This window comes from Entamoeba invadens (genome assembly GCF_000330505.1).
Source record: "Entamoeba invadens IP1 unplaced genomic scaffold scaff_1105074725953, whole genome shotgun sequence".
Lineage (NCBI taxonomy): Eukaryota > Evosea > Mastigamoebida > Endamoebidae > Entamoeba > Entamoeba invadens.
In genome coordinates, this window is record NW_004443705.1 from 3959 (window position 1) to 23211 (window position 19253).

Sequence of the window (19253 nt, forward strand, 5' to 3'; positions counted from 1 at the left end):
CGATTGAAGTCACTGAATTTGGTATTTCAATTTCTAGCGACTTACACGAGTAGAAACATCGTTTTTCGAGTATTTTTACACGACTTGTGATCGAGATATTAGTCAAAATTTCACACCCTAAAAATGCACCTTTTCCAATTTTACTTACATTTTCTGGTACAATAACTTTTTCCAAATTAAAACAGTTACAAAAACACCTTTTAGGAATTTCTTTTAATCCAAGAAGCTTGATGTCTTGAAGAAAAATACAATATCTAAAACACGTTTTGCCTATTTTCGAAACGCCATTGGGCAGCTGAACATCGACCAATGCATTGCAGAACTCAAAACACCCTTTATCTATTTCTGAAACATTTCCATTTATAATTACTGATTTCAAATTGGTGCAAGACCAAAATGCATTGCGCCTAATTGAACATTCACAATTTGATATATTAACTCTTTCCAACGAAAAACAATCCGCAAAACACATTTGATTGATATTTTGAATGTGAGAGGGAAAAGTGACACTTTGTAGTGTTGTGCATTTAAAGAAACAAAAATCTGGAAGAACAGCAATTGTGTTGGGAATACTAATTGATGTTAACCCATAACATTGATTAAAACAATTTTCTCCAAAATTATTAACTGAATTTGGTATATTTAAAGAAGTGAGATCATAGCACTTTATAAAACAATGTGTTCCAATTTCTTGTAACATAGAATGTAGTGTTATTGATGTTAATCGTAAACATTCTGCAAAACAATTCGCTTGAAGACAAGTGACTGTATTTGGAATTTCTATAAATGATATTTGTGTTTTAAAAAAGCATTCGTTTCCCAATTTTGTGACCATTTTTGGTATCACTTTTTCAAAATATTTGACTCGGTCTTCTTTCGTATAAATGACATTTTTATATTGAATATTTGTGCCTTTGTGGATATGAACACAAATATATGTAACTGAACACCACACTTTAATTTGATAAAAGTTGATTTTATCTTTATTTACAATTGGAAGTGTGTATAAATTATCATTAAAAATATCTTTTCCAAAAGTTTTGTCTTCGTTGCACCTTATATTTAATGTTTCTAAATATGGAAAGTACTTTATAGTATTCTTATTAATAGAAATTGGGTTGAAATGGAACATTTCCATTGTGTATTTAAAAATTTTGATAACACAGATTTAGTCAATAAAGTTGTATATGGAATCGAAGCACTGTGAAACAATCATCGTGTGGTATCTATCAAGTGAACTCATGATTATAAATAAATGATTATAAGATTTAGCAATTTAAAAAATATAAAATAGGAACAATACTAAATAAAACTGTTTTTTGTCTCGACTTTTTTATTTCTTTGAAAAAAAACACCAAATAATATGGGTTTGAAGAACAAATTGGTTTATTTCCAAAAAGAAGTAACCAAGTATAAATAAACATATTTTTTTAAATGAAATACGAAAAATATAAAATTAAAACTGGTAATCAATCTTTTTAACTCGTTTTCATTGTCAATCTCCATTAGAGTATAAAATGTATGTTCTTTATATTGATTTATCTTCCGCTGTTGAATACTTTTAATAATTATAAATCATTTGTTTTATGTCAGAGTATCCATTTATTTATTTATTTGTTTATTTATTTATTACGAACCATAATTTGCCGAATGAAAAAACTATCAAACCGACAAATGAAATAAATACGATTATATCAACACGTTCAAAACAGAAACGTAATAATAATAAGTTTTTATTTTTTTCTTTTATTTAAACCCTTTTTTGCCTTCATACACAAAACAAATTTTTGAAATTTTTTATTTATTTTTGTATCAACTCAAATTTGAATTGTATATTTTATAGCAAGGTGAAGTAGAGCTGCAATAATTTTCGAATTACTAAATTACTCAGTAATAGGTAATTTCAGTAATTTTATTACCAAATAGTTAAATTACTCGGTAATCTAATAACTAAATTATCATCAAGGCAAAACTCAAAAATTAAACTCTACTATTTTTTTATATTTTATTTTGAAATATTTTTATTTCGTGTTATTTATTGTTAAACAATTTTTCATTCGGCATATTTTTAAAAATATTACCAAAACCCCAAAACAAAACAAAACAAAACAAAACAAAAAATAAAAATAAAAATAAAAATAAAAATAAAAATAAAAATAAAAATAAAAAATATATGATAACAGTTAAAACACTCATTGTGGATAAAACAGTAAAATTAAACCTTTTCAATAATCCATATTAAAATTGTGTATTTCTTTCCTTTTAATAAATGTTATTTATTATGATTGTTTAAATCCTTTTATTGAAAATGTTATTACTGAAAACTACTAGAGAGAAATTATAGAATATCAATTAAATGAAAATAATTATTTTAGACTTTGTATATCAAATTAATTTTTTACAATTATTAACTTTTGAATGAAAGCAATGATCATTTTTTTGCTTTCACGCATGTGTAATATACGAATCAAAATTTATAAATGTTGTAAATAGAAATATTCTCTTTATTTTATTGTGTTACTTTATAAATATTGTTTGATGTCTCATGATTATATTTAAAAATATAAGCATTTTAATTATGATAACAGAGTTTCTTAATAAAAATGTAACAGTTAATAATGAAATTATTAGACCAATTCATTTTATTAAATATTAACATTTTAAAAATAATGGTGTATCCATTAAACTGGAGCATACCTGTCGTTGTGTTATCAAAATACAATTCTCATTATGTTGTATAATTAAACAATGATAATTAAAAGACGTTTTAAAAACATAAAAATATTTGATTAAGTGCAATTATCAATATAAGCTGTACTTTATTTTTTATCGCTGTAGTTATACAATTAAATAAATGAAATTAATTTTAATGTTAATTTGTTTGTTTTGTAATAATATTATAGTAATTATACAAAAGTGACAAATAAAATCAAAAATTTTAATGTCATTATAATATATGTTTTAATTGAAAAAATAAATTGTCAATAAATATTCATGAACACAATTGAATATTTGTTGTTTGTTCATTCAAAATGATATCTTAATAAAATTTTAAAACTAATAATTAATAACACTATTTTAATGAGTTGAAAAAAATAATATATTATATTGTCAATAGAGTATCAAAAGATAAATACAACAATTAATTATCAATAAGTTTCTATTTTTTGAGCAAATGTGTTACCAATCAATAATTAAACAGTGTGAAAACAAATTTGATTAATAATATAAAAAACAACCAAAATACAAAGTTTTTGTTGATAAATAAACAAAAACAGAATACTTTTTAAATCAACTATTTTTTTTAATATTAATATTTGTATTTAATAATACCAACAATGTAAACAACTATCAAATTGTGGTTGTAATACAACATTTACTCGATAAATATTTAAATAAAGGAAATAAAATATTTCGCATTGGTCACTGTTATTTATTATTTTGTCATTTTTTACTGGATAAATATAATTGTCAGGCTGATTTATGTAAATTATTTTTAATTATAATTAATTTTAAAAGTTGTATTAGATAATGTGAATGTTTAATGTATTTAATACGATTAAGTAGTGGACTATTTTATTTTATTTAAAATATTATTAATTTGTTTTTTACCACTTGGCCAAAACAAAAATTGAATTGATTGTTATTGTCCTTTTTTATTTTTTGATAACAAGTGATGTTTTTTAATGTTTTGTTGATACATGTGTTTTACAATAAGCATTGATTTTAAATTAATATTAAATTATTAACCAAATAACAAATTAACTATTCAAATATTGTGGTTTTTTTGAAAAAATAAAAAATAAGCTAATTTCCCGATTTCAATTTGTATTTATTTTTTTGAAAAAACTAAATAAACAAAAAAATATTAAGTAATTTACAAATTATGGCAGCTCTAAGGCAATGTGTCCAAATTGTATAGAGTCAGTCTGTAAACGTTGTACACTTTACGAATATTAGACTTGTTTTCAATTTTTTGGGGGGTATTAGGATAAAAACAAAAATAGCAACAAAAAATAAAAACGCACTATTGGGAAAAATCAAAAAAATCCCGAAAAATAGGATAAAAAACATGGAAAAGTCAAATGTACAACAGGGTCGGCCAAGATCCAGTTTTTAAACAACTTCGTGGCAATCTCTAATACGTGTCAGTTCATTTTTAGTTTTAGCATATTATTAACAAAAAACTAAAAAAGTTTTTTAGAGTTAAAATGTTTTTAAAAATTGGTAAAACTATAGTTAATGATTCAAACAAAATTTTTATATTGTTTAAATCATCATTCCATTGTGTTATAAAATAGTTTTAAAGAACAAAAATTGAACAGTAAATAACATATGAAATGGTAAAATGTAAAGTTTTTAAAATTAAATAACAATATTCACTCCTTATAATTGTTGTATATACAGAAGATACTAACAACCAATAAAAATTATTAGAAATAGTTTTAGTGATTTCAACTTAAAATTTTTATTTAAACAATTAATATACCTTTTCAACATACACATTAATATTAATTGTTAATGTATGTATTTTTGTTATTTGACAAATGTATATTTGTCAATTTAACAAAGGTTTTGAATAGTTTATTCGTGTCCTTTTTAAATTATGGTATTAATTAATCAATCAAATAGAAGTGATTTTATTATCTTTAGCAATAATACAAAACAAAAAATGTATTATTTTTTCGAATGGAGTGAATCATATTACGTTCAAAACAGTAAAACTTAATTTTAGTTCGTTTTCTTGATAAAAACTATAATTCATAATACGATAATAATCAATCAAAATAATTATTATCACCCAAATAAAAAACAATTATCAGAGTAACTTTGAATAAGTTTTATTTGCATGTATAATTTACAATTGAAAGGTTTGGTGTACAATTAAATCAACACAAAAATATTATTATATTGTATTTAAAGTAATTTAATAACATTTTGGTGTTTGATATAAATTATCGTTTTATTTTTTTTCATTTTATCATATGGTATAAATAATTGTGTTTTGTCATTTTCTTTTTGTTTTTCAAAAATGATAATGTTATTTACCATTTTATTGTTTTTTAAGTTTTTTCCAATAACATGATCGTTTGGCCGACCCTGTGTACAACATTTACGGACTGACTCTAAATTGATTTTGATAATTTTTTTATAAACATCATCGCATTCAATGAATAAAAAATAAATTTATATATTTGTTCGAAATAATTCCAAATATTTTAGTATTATTTCTAGTTCATTTGTATATTAACTATTCATTTTAATATATAACCTAATATTAAAATAGTATATATAATTTCAAAATAATTAAAAGAACTATAATGTAAAATTAATGATATATTTACAAATAATAGAAATAACATTATAGAAATATTGGAACAATAAACTGAACTGTTATATAGATATGATACAAGTCAATATATTGCATACGATGTCCTCAATATATTTACAAAACACCGTCAAACCCACGATGAATGCGTTGTGGTGTTTACTTGTGATGTTATTGATTGGTGTGTCCTCTAAAACGTGCGAAGCCGGGTATTTCCAAAGTGGAGTTGATTGTGTAGAGTGTAAAAATGGCTATTATTCTGTTGGAGGGACTGTTCTCAACTGCACAAAATGTGACGAATTGTGTGCGACCTGCGATAAAACAAATGGGAATTGCACAAGTTGTGTTGGTGGGTGTAGTTTCAATGGTCGTAGCTGCTTGTTGTGTCCAGCTGGGTATTCCTCACATGGGGGAACAAGTACATGCACAGTGTGTCATAGTGGTTATTACTCGTTTGGTGGTGCTTCTGTGTGTTCAAGTTGTGATTCTACATGTGGTAGTTGTGATAGAACAAATGGCAACTGCACAACATGTAATTCTGGTTATATATTGACGGATGGCAAATGCACACCATGTCGGGCAGGGACGTATCCAAGTGGCGACATGTGTGTGGAGTGTCCAACTAACTATTACTCATCAAGCGGTTCCGCTTCATGTAGAAAGTGTGACACGACGTGTGTGACATGCAATTCAACGAATGGGTATTGCACATCGTGTCAAATTGGATATGCCACCAACAACAAAGTGTGTACAATGTGTGCGGTCGGGTATTACGAGCACAATAACGCATGCAAACAATGTGAGAATGGGACGCATTCATCGACAGGTGGGAGTACTGCGTGCACGCCGTGTCAGGGCGGGTATTACAGTCTGATTGGGTATTCCGAGTGTGTACATTGTGCTGATGTGTGTGGTGATCACTGTGATGCTGCAAGTGGGAAGTGTCTGAGTTGCATAAGTGGATATGTCTTACAACCAACAGGCCAGTGTGTTGGCTGTGAAAGGTGGGCAATATGCAAATGCAGCAACTAACGGCTGCAAGTTGTGTGCTGCTGGAACGTATTCAGAGCATAATGCAACTTCGTGCACAAGTTGTGGTGATGATACGTATTCCAAAGAAGGTGCCACCAGATGTAAGGCATGTTTATCTGTTTGCAACACCTGTGACAAAACAACTGGTGAGTGTCTGACGTGCTATTCAGGGTATCAACTGAACGCCTCACAGAGCTGTGAGATATGCCAACGTGGCACACACTCATATGGCACAAAATGTGATGATTGTGAAGAGATGAAATACCAAAGTGAAGAGGGGCAGTCTGTCTGTCTTGCATGCAGCACAAACTGTGCGTCGTGTGACAAAACAAACGGGAAGTGCACCACATGCAAAGCTGGATAGGCTATATTGATGGAAGTTGTACATTGTGTCATGATGGCTACTATTCCACAGGCGGGACTGGCAGTTGCAAACCGTGTCCAGTTATTTGTGATAATTGCATCAGAGAGAGTGGCGTGTGCTCGTCGTGTTCATCTGGTTTTAAGAAAGTTGGAGGTGAATGTACATCGTGTGCATCAAATGGGAATTGCAATACGTGTGATTCAGACGAAAATGAGAGCAACAGGGTGTGTGTTGAATGCGCAGAGAATTACTATTTAAATGATGAAGACAACAGTTGCAACTTGTGCAACACAATTGATCCCAATTGTGTGAAATGTTCACGAAATGCAAAAGTGTGTGTTGCTTGCAAAGACGACTTTGTGACAGATGGCACTTCGTGTTACAAGTGTGGTGCAAGCGAAGTCAAAATCGACACACAGAGCTGCATGAAGTGTTATGACGCCATCAACAACTGCAACAACTGCACTTTCAACAACACCAACTTTGTGTGTGTTGGATGTTTTGCGCCATATGTGGTGTCAACTAACAGCAAGTCGTGTGTGTTGGGTTACACTGAGGGTACTTATTACAACTACGACATAAAGAAATCAATATTGAATTATGATAATTGTGTGAAACAGGTGAACACAACGTGCATACAATGTAAAAACACTCTGCTTGTCAATGGGAGTTGCATTGATGTTGAGAGTAACTGTGTAAGACACTCGACAACGACGTGTGATGTGTGTGCGACAGAAACCATCACAACAGCAAACTGTGGAGAAACAGCAGACAACTGCAAATACACAAAAGTTGTGAGTGGCGTTGGTGAGTGTCTCCAATGCAAAAGTGACGAGTTGTGTGGACTGCAACAGCAGCACTGCGCAATATCAAACAACTCATTTTGTTATTTGGCAGCAATTGGATATTTTTCAACAATAAATGGAATTTTGGAGTGTATGAGTGGCAGTCTTTGTATTCAAATCAATCAAAATGAAATTGATTATAAGTGTGCAAATCCATATGTGTTTGATAGCAATTACAAATGTCATGCCGATGTCAAATGCAACACAAGAAAGTCGAGTGATTGTGTTGGATGCATCACAAATCACCACATTGAAGACCACACGTGCACACAAAACACAATTGCAAACTGTGAAATCCAAAACAAAGACATTTGCATCAAATATGATGCAACAACAATCACATCAGATGGGAAGTGTTACCCAACTGACAATTTGGACTGTGCTGTGTTTGATGGCGTCTGCAAGAAGTGTGCAGCAGACAAGTACAAAACACTTGAGAGGTGTGAGTTGATTGAGACACATTTCCCGTCATGTCAGTCAGTTGTTGGCGAACACTGCGCTGAGTGTCAAACCAAGCACAATTTGATCAACGGCATTTGTGTGACAAATACACTACAAAACACAGCAAAAACTTATTTCAAATCAATTTCAAATCAATTGCAAAACACACAACAAACAAATGATATTAACAACAACACCAAAACAACACCAAAAGCAGACCAAAACGATGAGTCGAATTGCATTGAAAAGAGTTCAAAAGGGTGTTTGCGATGTGGTGACACGCATTACATCCAAAACGGCGTTTGTGTGAAGTGCGAGTACCCCTGCACACACTGCTCCAATCTGACATTCTGCACAAAGTGTGACCAATACTCGTATCCAAACACAAATGGGGATTGCACAACACTTGGAGAAATCATCACAACATGTCTGGCAATGATGCCAAATTACGATGGATGCGCTATTTGCAAAGATGGATACAAACGATCCACCGATGGCAAAAGTTGTGACAAATGCGATGAGTCGTGTGCAAAATGTGATGTCTTTGGCAACTGCATTGACTGCAACAACACATTCTATCGCATTGATACAAGCAATAAATACTGCAGACCACAAAGTGAGTTAATTGGGTGTCTCAACACAAGCACTTATGGCTGCTTGATATGTGGCGATGGGTACTATTTACACACAAATGTGTGTGATAAGTGTGATGACAACTGCACACTCTGCACATCACTGAATGAGTGCACAAGTTGTCTTGCAACACACATTTTAGTCGACTCACAGTGTGTCCATTTCTCAACTGTTTCAAATTGTGTTTCTGCATCAAACAACAAGTGCACGCAATGTGCTGACAATTTCAAAGTCAATCCAGAAGGCACTCAATGCGATAAAACGACAAATTATGGTTTGGTCGTCGTACTTCCTGTTGTCATGACATTAGTAGTTTTGGTATTATTAACTTTAATGATAATCATAATATTCTATCTCATTAATAAAAAACAAAAAACAGATAAAGAAGATGCTATTTGTGTGTTTGAAATGAAAAAATCGAATATTTCAATGAAAGTACTTGGAAACAACATTCTGACAAATAAGACTGAAATTTGTTTTAATAATAATGATGACACAAAAGACTTTATTAAAGTTAATTTCGAAAGTCGAGAACTTCTTTGTGTTGGGAACAAAGGAAAAGGAAATCTAAAAGTCCAAATCACAACACCAAACACCAAAAAAAATATTTAATGAGAACAGAACCAAAGTTAGTGACTTTAAAGAGTGGATTTGCGTGCGAATTTGAAGTCTTTTTAACACCATATTGTACTTTCAATTTAGAAGACAAAATCGCAATTGTCTCGTTAGATTTAAACAGTGGAATGTCTTCAATGTCTTATGTTATTATAAATGCGAAGACTGAAAACTCGACATGTCTTGACTACGATGAGTTAATTGAAGAAAAGAAGCTTGGTGAGGGGTCTTTTGGTATTGTGTACAAAGGAATGTACAGAGGAAATGTTGTTGCAATTAAAAAGATGAAACAAATAAACAACTCAGATGAAAAAAAATCAATTGATGAGTTTGAGAAGGAAGTTGCCATGTTGGACAAGTTCAGATGTGATTACATTGTCCACTTCTATGGCGCCGTTTTTATACCAAACAAGATATGTATGGTCACCGAATTTGCACAATTTGGGAGTTTACAAGACTTAATTAAACACAAAAGAAGTGATGAAATTGAGACCAAGTTGCGAGTTAAAATGTTACTTGATGCAGCTAAAGGTATTTCATATTTACACAAGAATGGGATATTACACAGAGACATCAAACCAGACAACATTCTTGTGTTCTCACTTGATGTAAATGAAAAGGTGAATGCAAAATTGACAGACTTTGGAAGTGCAAGAAACGTCAATCTACTGATGACTAACATGACTTTCACTAAAGGTATTGGAACGCCAATTTATATGGCACCTGAGATTTTAAAACGAGAGAAATACACTAAAAGCGCGGACATTTTTTCTTTCGGAGTGACTATGTATGAGGTGGTTGGGTGGAGTGAGGCATATAAAAAAGATAGCTTTAAATACCCATGGAAAATAGCAGAGTTTGTGATGTCAGGTAAACGACTTGAAAGAAAAGAAAAAATGCCAATACCTCTGTATGATGTTATTAAAATGTGTTGGGTACAGGAACAAACTAACAGAATAACAATTGATAAAATAGTTGATTTACTGGCTTTTTAAAAATGTAAGTGTTGTTTAATAAATTGTTTTAATGTTTGAAATAAGAGCTAAATTATTATATTTTGTTTGAATTTGTTATACATTAATTAAAATCCAAATTCGGTTAATATTTGTTGTATTATTGACAAAATATAAATAGAGAAACTGAAAAATTGCAAACATAATAAATTTGTACACAAATCAAATTGTCAATTTTATAAAAATGTATTTTTTATTCGATTGTAATTATATTTATTGTGACAAATGAATTAAACTTGATTCGTGTTATACTAAATGGTTAGTCGTATTTTAAACTATTTTGCCATTATAAAATTATCCGTGAAATTGCTAAATGTTTTTATCAACATAACATTCAAAAAGGTTTTAAAACTTGACTGTTTCAATTATATGTTATAGACTTTATATATTTTTTAAATATAACAAATTTTTTACAAATTTTAAGTAAATTTCATATTCTTGTTAAATCTTTTTTAATTTCGATGTTTCATTGAATTGAATAATAAAAACAATAAACATTAAACGATAAAATAACTCGCTATTATATTCAAAAAACTTATTAATAATATTGTTTTAGTTTAAATATAATATGATTTAATGTAGATAACATTAATTCAATTAAATTTCATCTTAAAAATTCAAATTCGATGAAAGGATTTATACTTTTCATCTTTATTGGATTGTCTGTTTTTCGATTTGCAATTCAAACCAATACACTTCACATTGTCTATGAAATTGGTAAATGTTATTTTGCGCCACAAACCAATACATTAAATTAGAAGAAGATTTTAAAAAAATATGTTATTACACATCAAATCTCAACTCTTCTGCACTTGAAAAGTTTTCAGACCAATATATTACTCTTTTGTTTGTTGTTCAAGTTACATTCCCAAAGCACGATTTCGTTTTTAATTATTATGGAGAGTTTATTGGTTGTTTAATTGTAGACCCTACTGCACTTTCCACATCAATACCATAAGGCTTGGTGTTCTGTGTATGCTGGCGCAGACCCTAATACATCTATTTTTTGAAACCATAAAAAGTGTTGAAAAGTACAAAATTAAATATTATCTAAGTAATGACTGCACTGGAAATGCTCTTAATGAAACAACTTTAACAAAAAAATAATGTCAGACATATTTAATGTTAACTTTAGATGTCTTCTCTGAAGTTATTCAACCAGCCGTTGATCCAAATGCAAATTTTGCAGTGAAAAAAGAAGGAAAAAATGTAGAAATTTATGTTTTAGATAAATGTCATAGAAGTTTCGATGGGACTTTTTTCAAACTCGAAAGGTTTAGAAAAATAGTGATATTGAAAAAAGAACTTTCATGTGACAATCTTGTCGAAATTGGAGATCAGAGCGAACTTTATAATATGCGTTTCTTCGTCAATTTCCCCGAGAATTACGTTGTTAAAAACATATACAGTGATACTGAAAAGTGTACAAAAACGGATGAACAACAATATTTAAATTACGAATTGATATCGCGAAATTGTGTTGCAGTTGGAGAATACTTCAGAAAAGTGACTCGAATAGATGACACTTATGTATTTGAAACTTATTCAACCAACGATTGTTCCGACTCTCCAATAAATCGCGAAATATATGAATATGGCAAGTGTTCCAATGGCGTCATTTTTGCAGATGCAATTTTTGAAAGTGCAGTTGATGAAAATGCGAGTTATGCGTCTGAAATTTATGATCATGAAACGCATCAAATGGTGTACTTTGAGCTTGGGAAGTGTGTTTATAATAGTACAAATGATGAGAAAGTATTGTATATCAAGATATTACATTATAATGATATTACCGAAATTTATGAAGGAAACTCATGTGACACTCTCTATGAAACAGACAACCAAGAACCAGCGGGAACATTTAATTATTTAGTTACACTACCATCACATGATATAATGCGAGGAGTTTACAACTTACATTCAAATTGTCTTTTTGAAGATGAAAACGCATTCTCGAAATTTATAATAGAAAATGTTAATGAATGTACAGTGACACTAAGTGGCTCACTAAAAATAAATAAAAGTGGTGATTCATATATATATATATATGTATTTCCCCACATTTGACTGTTCTAATGAAACTAATGAGATAAATATAAATTTGAAAGGTGAATGTGGACTTTTTGATGATGGTCAAATCTAACAATTTTTTATTTGATATCTACAAAACCCAAGAAAACTATTTCTGATACAACCAAATTTGAAACAAAAAACGTAGATAATGGTCTTTACGTTTTTGAATTTAATAAAGTGCACATTACACTAGAAAACACTTATCTTAAATTTGTTCGAATAAATCAAATAATCATAGTCTTGTATGGATTAACATCATTTGAACTTGTAGAATACCAATCAGCTGATTTTGCATACACATCTGAATATACAGAGAGACTTCCTCCCCACGATTTAGTCGAAAATTACTTTGGTAATTTATATCAATGTGTTTCTTCTGTAGATGAAGTTGAGCAAACCATTATAATACACAACACGACGTGCTATATTATGAGTGGAGATAAGTCGATTCAATACGGTAAAAACGGTGACGTGTACACAATTGCAAAGTATTCAGAGATGTCATGTGTTGGTCAGCAGACAACTGAATATTACAACTTTGGTGAGTGTACTGAAATTGTGTTTATATAAAAGGACAATATTCTCACAAGAAATAATACGAGGTGTATTAAAAGGTGGTGAAACTTGTGTTGCTACAAAAAGTGACTTTAAAATAGTTTACCAGTTCAATAAATGTTATTTTGATGGTGAAAGTGGCTCTTTAAAATTTTCAAAGAAAAACGATGTTGTGATGTATTTTGTTGGTGTTGATTGTAATTCATTAAAAGAAGTTGAAACAACACAAATATTCGATTTGTAGAGTTTTTAGAAGAATACCCAAAGTTTAAAGTCTCACAATTTAAATATGGTAACACAGAAAATTGTATTTTAAAAGACACAATTGGAGCGCCACAAATTAATTTGTATAAAATTAACTGCACAAAAATTGGAACAACAACCTCATTACAAGCATCAACAAATAATGACACTTATAAACTCAAAAAATTTAATGGAAAAACGTGTGATGGAAAAGCAATTAAAGTCGAAAAATACACAAAAACCAGTGTGTATTAAAAGAAGGAAAGAATGTGGTGTTTTCAGATTTAATTGATGAACCAATTGTTTTAAATAGTATTAGAAAAATGACAGAACTTGTTTTATTACTATTGTTGGTGATAATTTGTATGAACGTTTCTATTCAATTTTTATAATTTGAAATATTACTTCATAAATGTTTTTTGAGTTTGTTGTTATTAGACTAAATAATATTTTTATTAATTGTATTAAATTGCCAAAATATATAAATTACCATATAATTTTTTCTTTTTATTAAATGTGGAAGTAGTTTAGTTGGTAAAATGTTTTATTTAAACTTTAATCTTTCTAGATTACAGGTAATAAGTTAAATTACAAAAAGTCGTGTGTTCAATTCACACATTTTTATTTTTTATCAATAATTTTTCATAAAATTTAAAAAATAAATCTATATTTATAGTTTATTATTTAATAATTAATTTATATTAATTGTTTTATAATAAATTATTGGTTTGATTTATTATAATATATAGAAAAAGTGAGTAATGATGAAGAAGTGAATGAATTTAATAACCCGATTGTCCCATGTAATCTTTGAGCTTGTAGACAGCGTCTGAATTCTGTCCAGCAGAGACAGACGCGTCCTTGAAGTATCCAATCAATATGACTTTGATTCCCTTGTAAATTGAAACACCAGCTGCACCAGCCTTTCCAAAAACAGTTCCCTCGTCTTTGTCAGCTCTTGTGACAGTGTATTTGACACCACCAATGTGAAGTCCCTTTGACTGGAAGTCTCCCACATTTCCAGACATGATTGCATTTGCAATAGTTGTTGCTTCTGCTTGTTGGATTGTCAAGCCAACCTGTGACATGATTGCTCCATTAGTCGCAAGAATGATTCCACCGTGGCCCCTTGCCCTGCACCATCATTGAAGCTGTGTAACCGTCCCACGACATTTGAATGATCACAAACTGGCGTGTATCTTTATATCATGTCGACACGTCACGTCTTTTATTTGTTTATTTATATTTAATTGCATTTTTAGTTGAAACTATTAGTAAACTATTGCAATGTGATTTTCAAGTAGATCGTGTAAAAATGAACAGTTGATGAAAACTTGAATTACTCTGTCTTTCAAATTCGAGATGAAACTATTTATTTAAAATCCATTTGTTCATTAATTTCTTCTATTTTAATTAATTTGAAATTTATAACAAATATACAATTTTTATTATAAATATTATTTGTTTTTAATATGTAAATAATAAACTAAATATTTGTTTTAAAATGTAATAAAATGATTAATTAAATTAAAATAATTTTATAATAAAAATCAATTATACTTTTTTTTATTATTTACTGGACCTTTTAAACGATATAATTGTAATTTTTTGAGAAGCCGTTTCCAATATTTATTTTATCATTTTATTGTTCTTTCAGATTTTACTTTATAACAATGTTAAGACTAAATATACAGTAGGAGGAAATATGGGATGCTAGAAAAAGGAGGATGCTTGTAACTATTAGTTAATTTCAATTGAAAATTTATTAAATTATTATTAATTTTAATATAAATTATTATATTATATATTATATAAAATGAAAAAACCAAAATAAATTAATATTAATTATTTATTATTAATAATATTAAATTAATTAATATTTAAATTAGCATTTCCCTTTTTCTCAGCATCCCACTTTTTTCGTTCTATTATATTCTATTCTATTCTATTCTATTCTATTCTATTATATTATATATTTAACTTAAATACTAATATGAAAATATCTATTTTTTAATGGAACACAAAAAACTGTTTAGCTCTTAAAAATATATAGTATAATTATAGACCTCTTAAAGAAATTTGTTTTTATAAAAGTATAGGTCTCTATTTTAATCAATTATAAACTATATCAATTAAATAAGTTTGCTGTTATTTTCGTGTAAATAAATAAATTTTATAATATAACAGTCATTTATTTACATTAGTCGTTCGTTGAACTTTGTCTGGTCTGAATGTTGTCCAACAATTTTTGGATAATTATAAGCAGAATATTTCAGGAATTTAAAAAAAACTTGAAAATCATTGTTTCATTTTTATTTGTTTTTTTATTTTTATTTAATTCCCGTATTTTAAAACAAAAATCAATACTTTTTTGTCTTTAAAACAACATTTGAGGAACAGACAAAGTTTATAAACAAATTTGAGTTACTGTATTAATATAGAAATGTATATAGTACATATGTGACTTCTTATTCGAGTTTAAATGACGTTCTTAACAATTTGTATTTAAAATAAAACAGACACAAATAAAACATATAAATCTTAAAATGTTTATTAACTTAAAATAAATAAAATTCTCAAAAATTCTTTTAAAAATCTATTCTAAAAATGTTTTAATATGCAGTGACGAGTTTCCAAAGGATATAAAAAAAATATATATTTCAGTTCGTTTTCAAACAAAAAAAATCAGATGATAGTCTTATTAACTGCCTTCCTGGTTGTTCAAATTAGTGCCGAAACCTCAAACCCAGATTGTTCGACGGCGTCGTGTGTTTTATGTTCCACAGACAGTACTACGTGTTCTGGGTGTAAAACAAATTACATATTGAAAGATGGTGTATGCATTCGTTTGTTATTTAATAAAAAAAAATATTTTTAATATTTAATACAATACATCTACAATATTTAATGTGACGACTTACTAAGTTTATACACATGTATATTTTATAACATTGTTGATTGTTATTTAACATTATTTTATATTTAAAACTAAATATAAATCATATGAAATATTTTATTAATTAACATCATAATAATATAATAATTAATTTTTGTAAATATAGTATTTATAGTATATTTTATTATTAAATGTATTATAATTTATAAAACTATTATTTATTAATAACATTTTAATTTAGTATAACTGTATTAGAATAAGTTTACTTTATCATTGCTAATTAAATTAAATATATTATGTATGTATTATAACATTATTATATATTATTATTATATATTATTATTTTATCATAATGACAAATTCTATACCAAATAATAAAAATTACTATTAAATTTCATTTTCATGTGGTGTTAAAAAATACAGAAAATGACCAATAGACAAAAGTGCTCTTAATTGTGCTCAAGTATATGAAGACACATGTCAACAATGTGAAATTGGATATAAACTCGATCAAACCACAAAGGGCTGTGTTGGTTTGTTATTCCACACCTTTAATAGCACACACACAACAACTTGTTAAATATTAACAATAAGAGGGAACAGATGGATGTCTGTCTTATAATACAAATGGCCGATGTGTGACGTGTTACTTCAACTATCTCTTAGTCAACGAAGTCTGCACCCAGTGTGAAGAAGTTGCGCATTGCACTACTTATGATGGAAATTGCAAATGCACTGAATGTGCTCTTAACTATTACCCAACAGCTCAAAACACGTGTGAGACAAGTGATATATACTGCACGGCTTATGACTCCCCTGACCATCCATATCAGTGCAAGTCTTGTGTCACAGGGTTCTACTTAAACACTTCCACGTACACGTGTGAACGTTTGTTAATCATATTATATTAATAGTTATAATAACTATATAGTCTTACTATAATTATATATAGTTATTTTAATAATAATTATACTATTGCATTATAGTTATATTTTTTTTATTATTATAATAAAATAGAGTTATAATTATAGTATATGTAACTTAACTGAATTACAGAGGGCGCCACGCCTTATTGTAACATTTACACTGAAACAGCCAGCGAAGCGGCGACGTGTGTTGAGTGTCTTCCTAGCTATATTTTGATGGATGACAATACATGTACAAGTGCAACAGAAATCTATGGAGAGCACTGCCTCTTCTCTTCTTCGAAGGTAGAATGCACTGATTGTGACGATGGATTTTATTCGGCAGAAAAGACGTGTAAGAGTTGTTTTGAACATTGCGCTGTATGCTCTTCTGAAGTGTGCCAGACGTGTGAGAGTGCTTATGCCTATGACACTGAGACGAAAAAGTGTGAAGGTTTGTCTTAATATTATATCGTGTTGTTATATAAAAACATTTAATAATAACACTTTTTAATAGTAAAAGTATTATATTTTTTGATATTAAAAAACAGCATGCACAAATGGGTGTGGTGTTTGTACCTCAAACAACGGTGTCACAACGTGTTCATTATGTCTACCAGAATATATATTACAGACAGATGGTACATGTTTGAGTTTGTTTTTCTTTTTCTTATTTTAAATATTTAATATTAAATAATAATATGATTATAGTTTAATAAAAATAGTTATATTCTTTAATTATCATTATTATTAATATAATTATTCTTATTTTTACTATATTTACTATATATATATTATAATTTATATTTAATACTAAAATATATGGTTTAAATATACTATATATAATTAATAATAATTAAATATTATTAATAATAATAAAAATATGATAAAATTTTGAACGAGCAAACTACAAATTTTATTAAATTTTTAATTAATATTTTAATAGATTACAAACTATTAATTATTATAAACTTGTCTAGTTGTAATAATAATAGTATTTTAATTAATATAATTATATTACTTTTAAAACCGTTCTATATGAATTGAAATAACAATAAGAAAGCCCCAACGAAGCGTACAAATGCAATGAATTAGCTGAGAGTGAAGAAGCGTGTTCTGCGTCAGGACAAAACTGTGTATTTGAGACTGTGAATGACAACACTTTTATGTGTCTTTACAAAGGGAGTAATTGCACCTCATGGGATGTAGCTGGTGATTGTGAGCAATGTAGAAGTTCTGAGTATAAAAGAGATTCTACGAACACCAAAATTTGTGTTCCACGCACAGAGAATTGTAAGACGTATGGCGTTGGGTTATCTGGTTTAACAAAATGTGTTGAGTGCCTTGCTGGGTATTTCATGAATGACGACTTCACGTGTTCCAAGTGTGACGCCGTGTGTTCCGACCGCTGTGAGTACCAATCGAATTATTGTGCGGAATACACGTGCACTGATTTCGTGTGTACAAAATGCACAGAGACTGTTGGGAAGTGCGAGAAGTGTCTTTACAACAAAGTGACTGAGAAGAACACATGTGGGCCAATTGTATGTACGGAACCTTTAACTGATGGGAACTGTGGGGCCTGTGCAAAGTACTCTGAAGAGACTAAAATTGTTCATCAATACACAGACCCTACGCAAGTCCCAGTTACTATTGAATATTACTTGCCTGGGTTGGACTTGAACTGCTTCACTGACAACACTCAAAGCTCGAGCGAACTCTCTGAGAGCTCGGAAGAAGATTTGACCTGGCTCTGGATCACTTTGGGGGTTGTGGGTGGTGTGTTACTTATTGCCGTTATTATCTTAGTAGTCGTTGTGGTCATCATTACTATCAAGAAAAAGAAAGGTTCAGAATATTCAAAGATCGAACAGTGAGTAACTCGCTATTTTGCTATTTTTATTCAATTTGAATACTGATAAAATTAATATACATCAGACAAACAATATAATTATTTTTTTACTCATATACACTAAAAATGTTTTATCTACAGTCAAAGGCGTTTATTTGTCGTAAATCCAGCAGAAAAAAAGTATCTATTTGTTGTAAATAAGTGAATAGTGTAGAATTTTTTTGTAACAAAAATTTAGTTTTTAATTCACCAAAAGTTACAGATTCGAGAACAAAATATTTAATTGTCGTAAACCAAAATGATTGGCCATTTGTGCGACAATTAAGCAAATTCTACAATTATAATTACGACAAATACACGCCTTTGACTGTATATAATTTTTCTAAATTAAAAAAAACCCAAATAATTTTGTATTTATTATTTTCTGTTGGAAAATACAAAGAAAGCACATTTAGGT

At 29.0% G+C, this 19253-nt stretch overlaps 6 protein-coding genes across 6 annotated transcripts; 4 read left to right on the forward strand and 2 right to left on the reverse strand.

The window, feature by feature from the left end:
• Positions 1-41: 41 nt before the first annotated feature.
• EIN_401320 (leucine rich repeat containing protein BspA family protein) lies at positions 42-1243 on the reverse strand (the record flags this gene model as incomplete). The annotated part of the gene is made up of 2 exons (XM_004261092.1): positions 42-1099; positions 1211-1243. Coding segments are annotated over 2 exons (1091 nt in total), but the record flags the coding sequence as incomplete, so codon positions are not given.
• A 4188-nt stretch (positions 1244-5431) lies between these two features.
• Positions 5432-9101, forward strand: EIN_401330 (hypothetical protein; the record flags this gene model as incomplete). Its single annotated transcript, XM_004261093.1, has 4 exons — positions 5432-6235; positions 6312-6672; positions 6726-8956; positions 9081-9101. 4 exons carry the CDS (start codon positions 5432-5434, stop codon positions 9099-9101), a joined length of 3417 nt encoding a protein of 1138 aa, XP_004261141.1.
• A 154-nt stretch (positions 9102-9255) lies between these two features.
• On the forward strand, positions 9256-10254 carry EIN_401340 (serine/threonine protein kinase HT1, putative; the record flags this gene model as incomplete). Its single annotated transcript, XM_004261094.1, has 1 exon — positions 9256-10254. One exon carries the CDS (start codon positions 9256-9258, stop codon positions 10252-10254), a length of 999 nt encoding a protein of 332 aa, XP_004261142.1.
• A 1140-nt stretch (positions 10255-11394) lies between these two features.
• EIN_401350 (hypothetical protein) lies at positions 11395-12145 on the forward strand (the record flags this gene model as incomplete). The annotated part of the gene is made up of 2 exons (XM_004261095.1): positions 11395-11996; positions 12043-12145. 2 exons carry the CDS (start codon positions 11395-11397, stop codon positions 12143-12145), a joined length of 705 nt encoding a protein of 234 aa, XP_004261143.1.
• A 1780-nt stretch (positions 12146-13925) lies between these two features.
• Positions 13926-14231, reverse strand: EIN_401360 (profilin, putative; the record flags this gene model as incomplete). Its single annotated transcript, XM_004261096.1, has 1 exon — positions 13926-14231. One exon carries the CDS (start codon positions 14229-14231, stop codon positions 13926-13928), a length of 306 nt encoding a protein of 101 aa, XP_004261144.1.
• A 1601-nt stretch (positions 14232-15832) lies between these two features.
• Positions 15833-18821, forward strand: EIN_401370 (hypothetical protein; the record flags this gene model as incomplete). Its single annotated transcript, XM_004261097.1, has 6 exons — positions 15833-15989; positions 16477-16572; positions 16634-16927; positions 17096-17398; positions 17583-17597; positions 18004-18821. 6 exons carry the CDS (start codon positions 15833-15835, stop codon positions 18819-18821), a joined length of 1683 nt encoding a protein of 560 aa, XP_004261145.1.
• Positions 18822-19253: the final 432 nt, after the last annotated feature.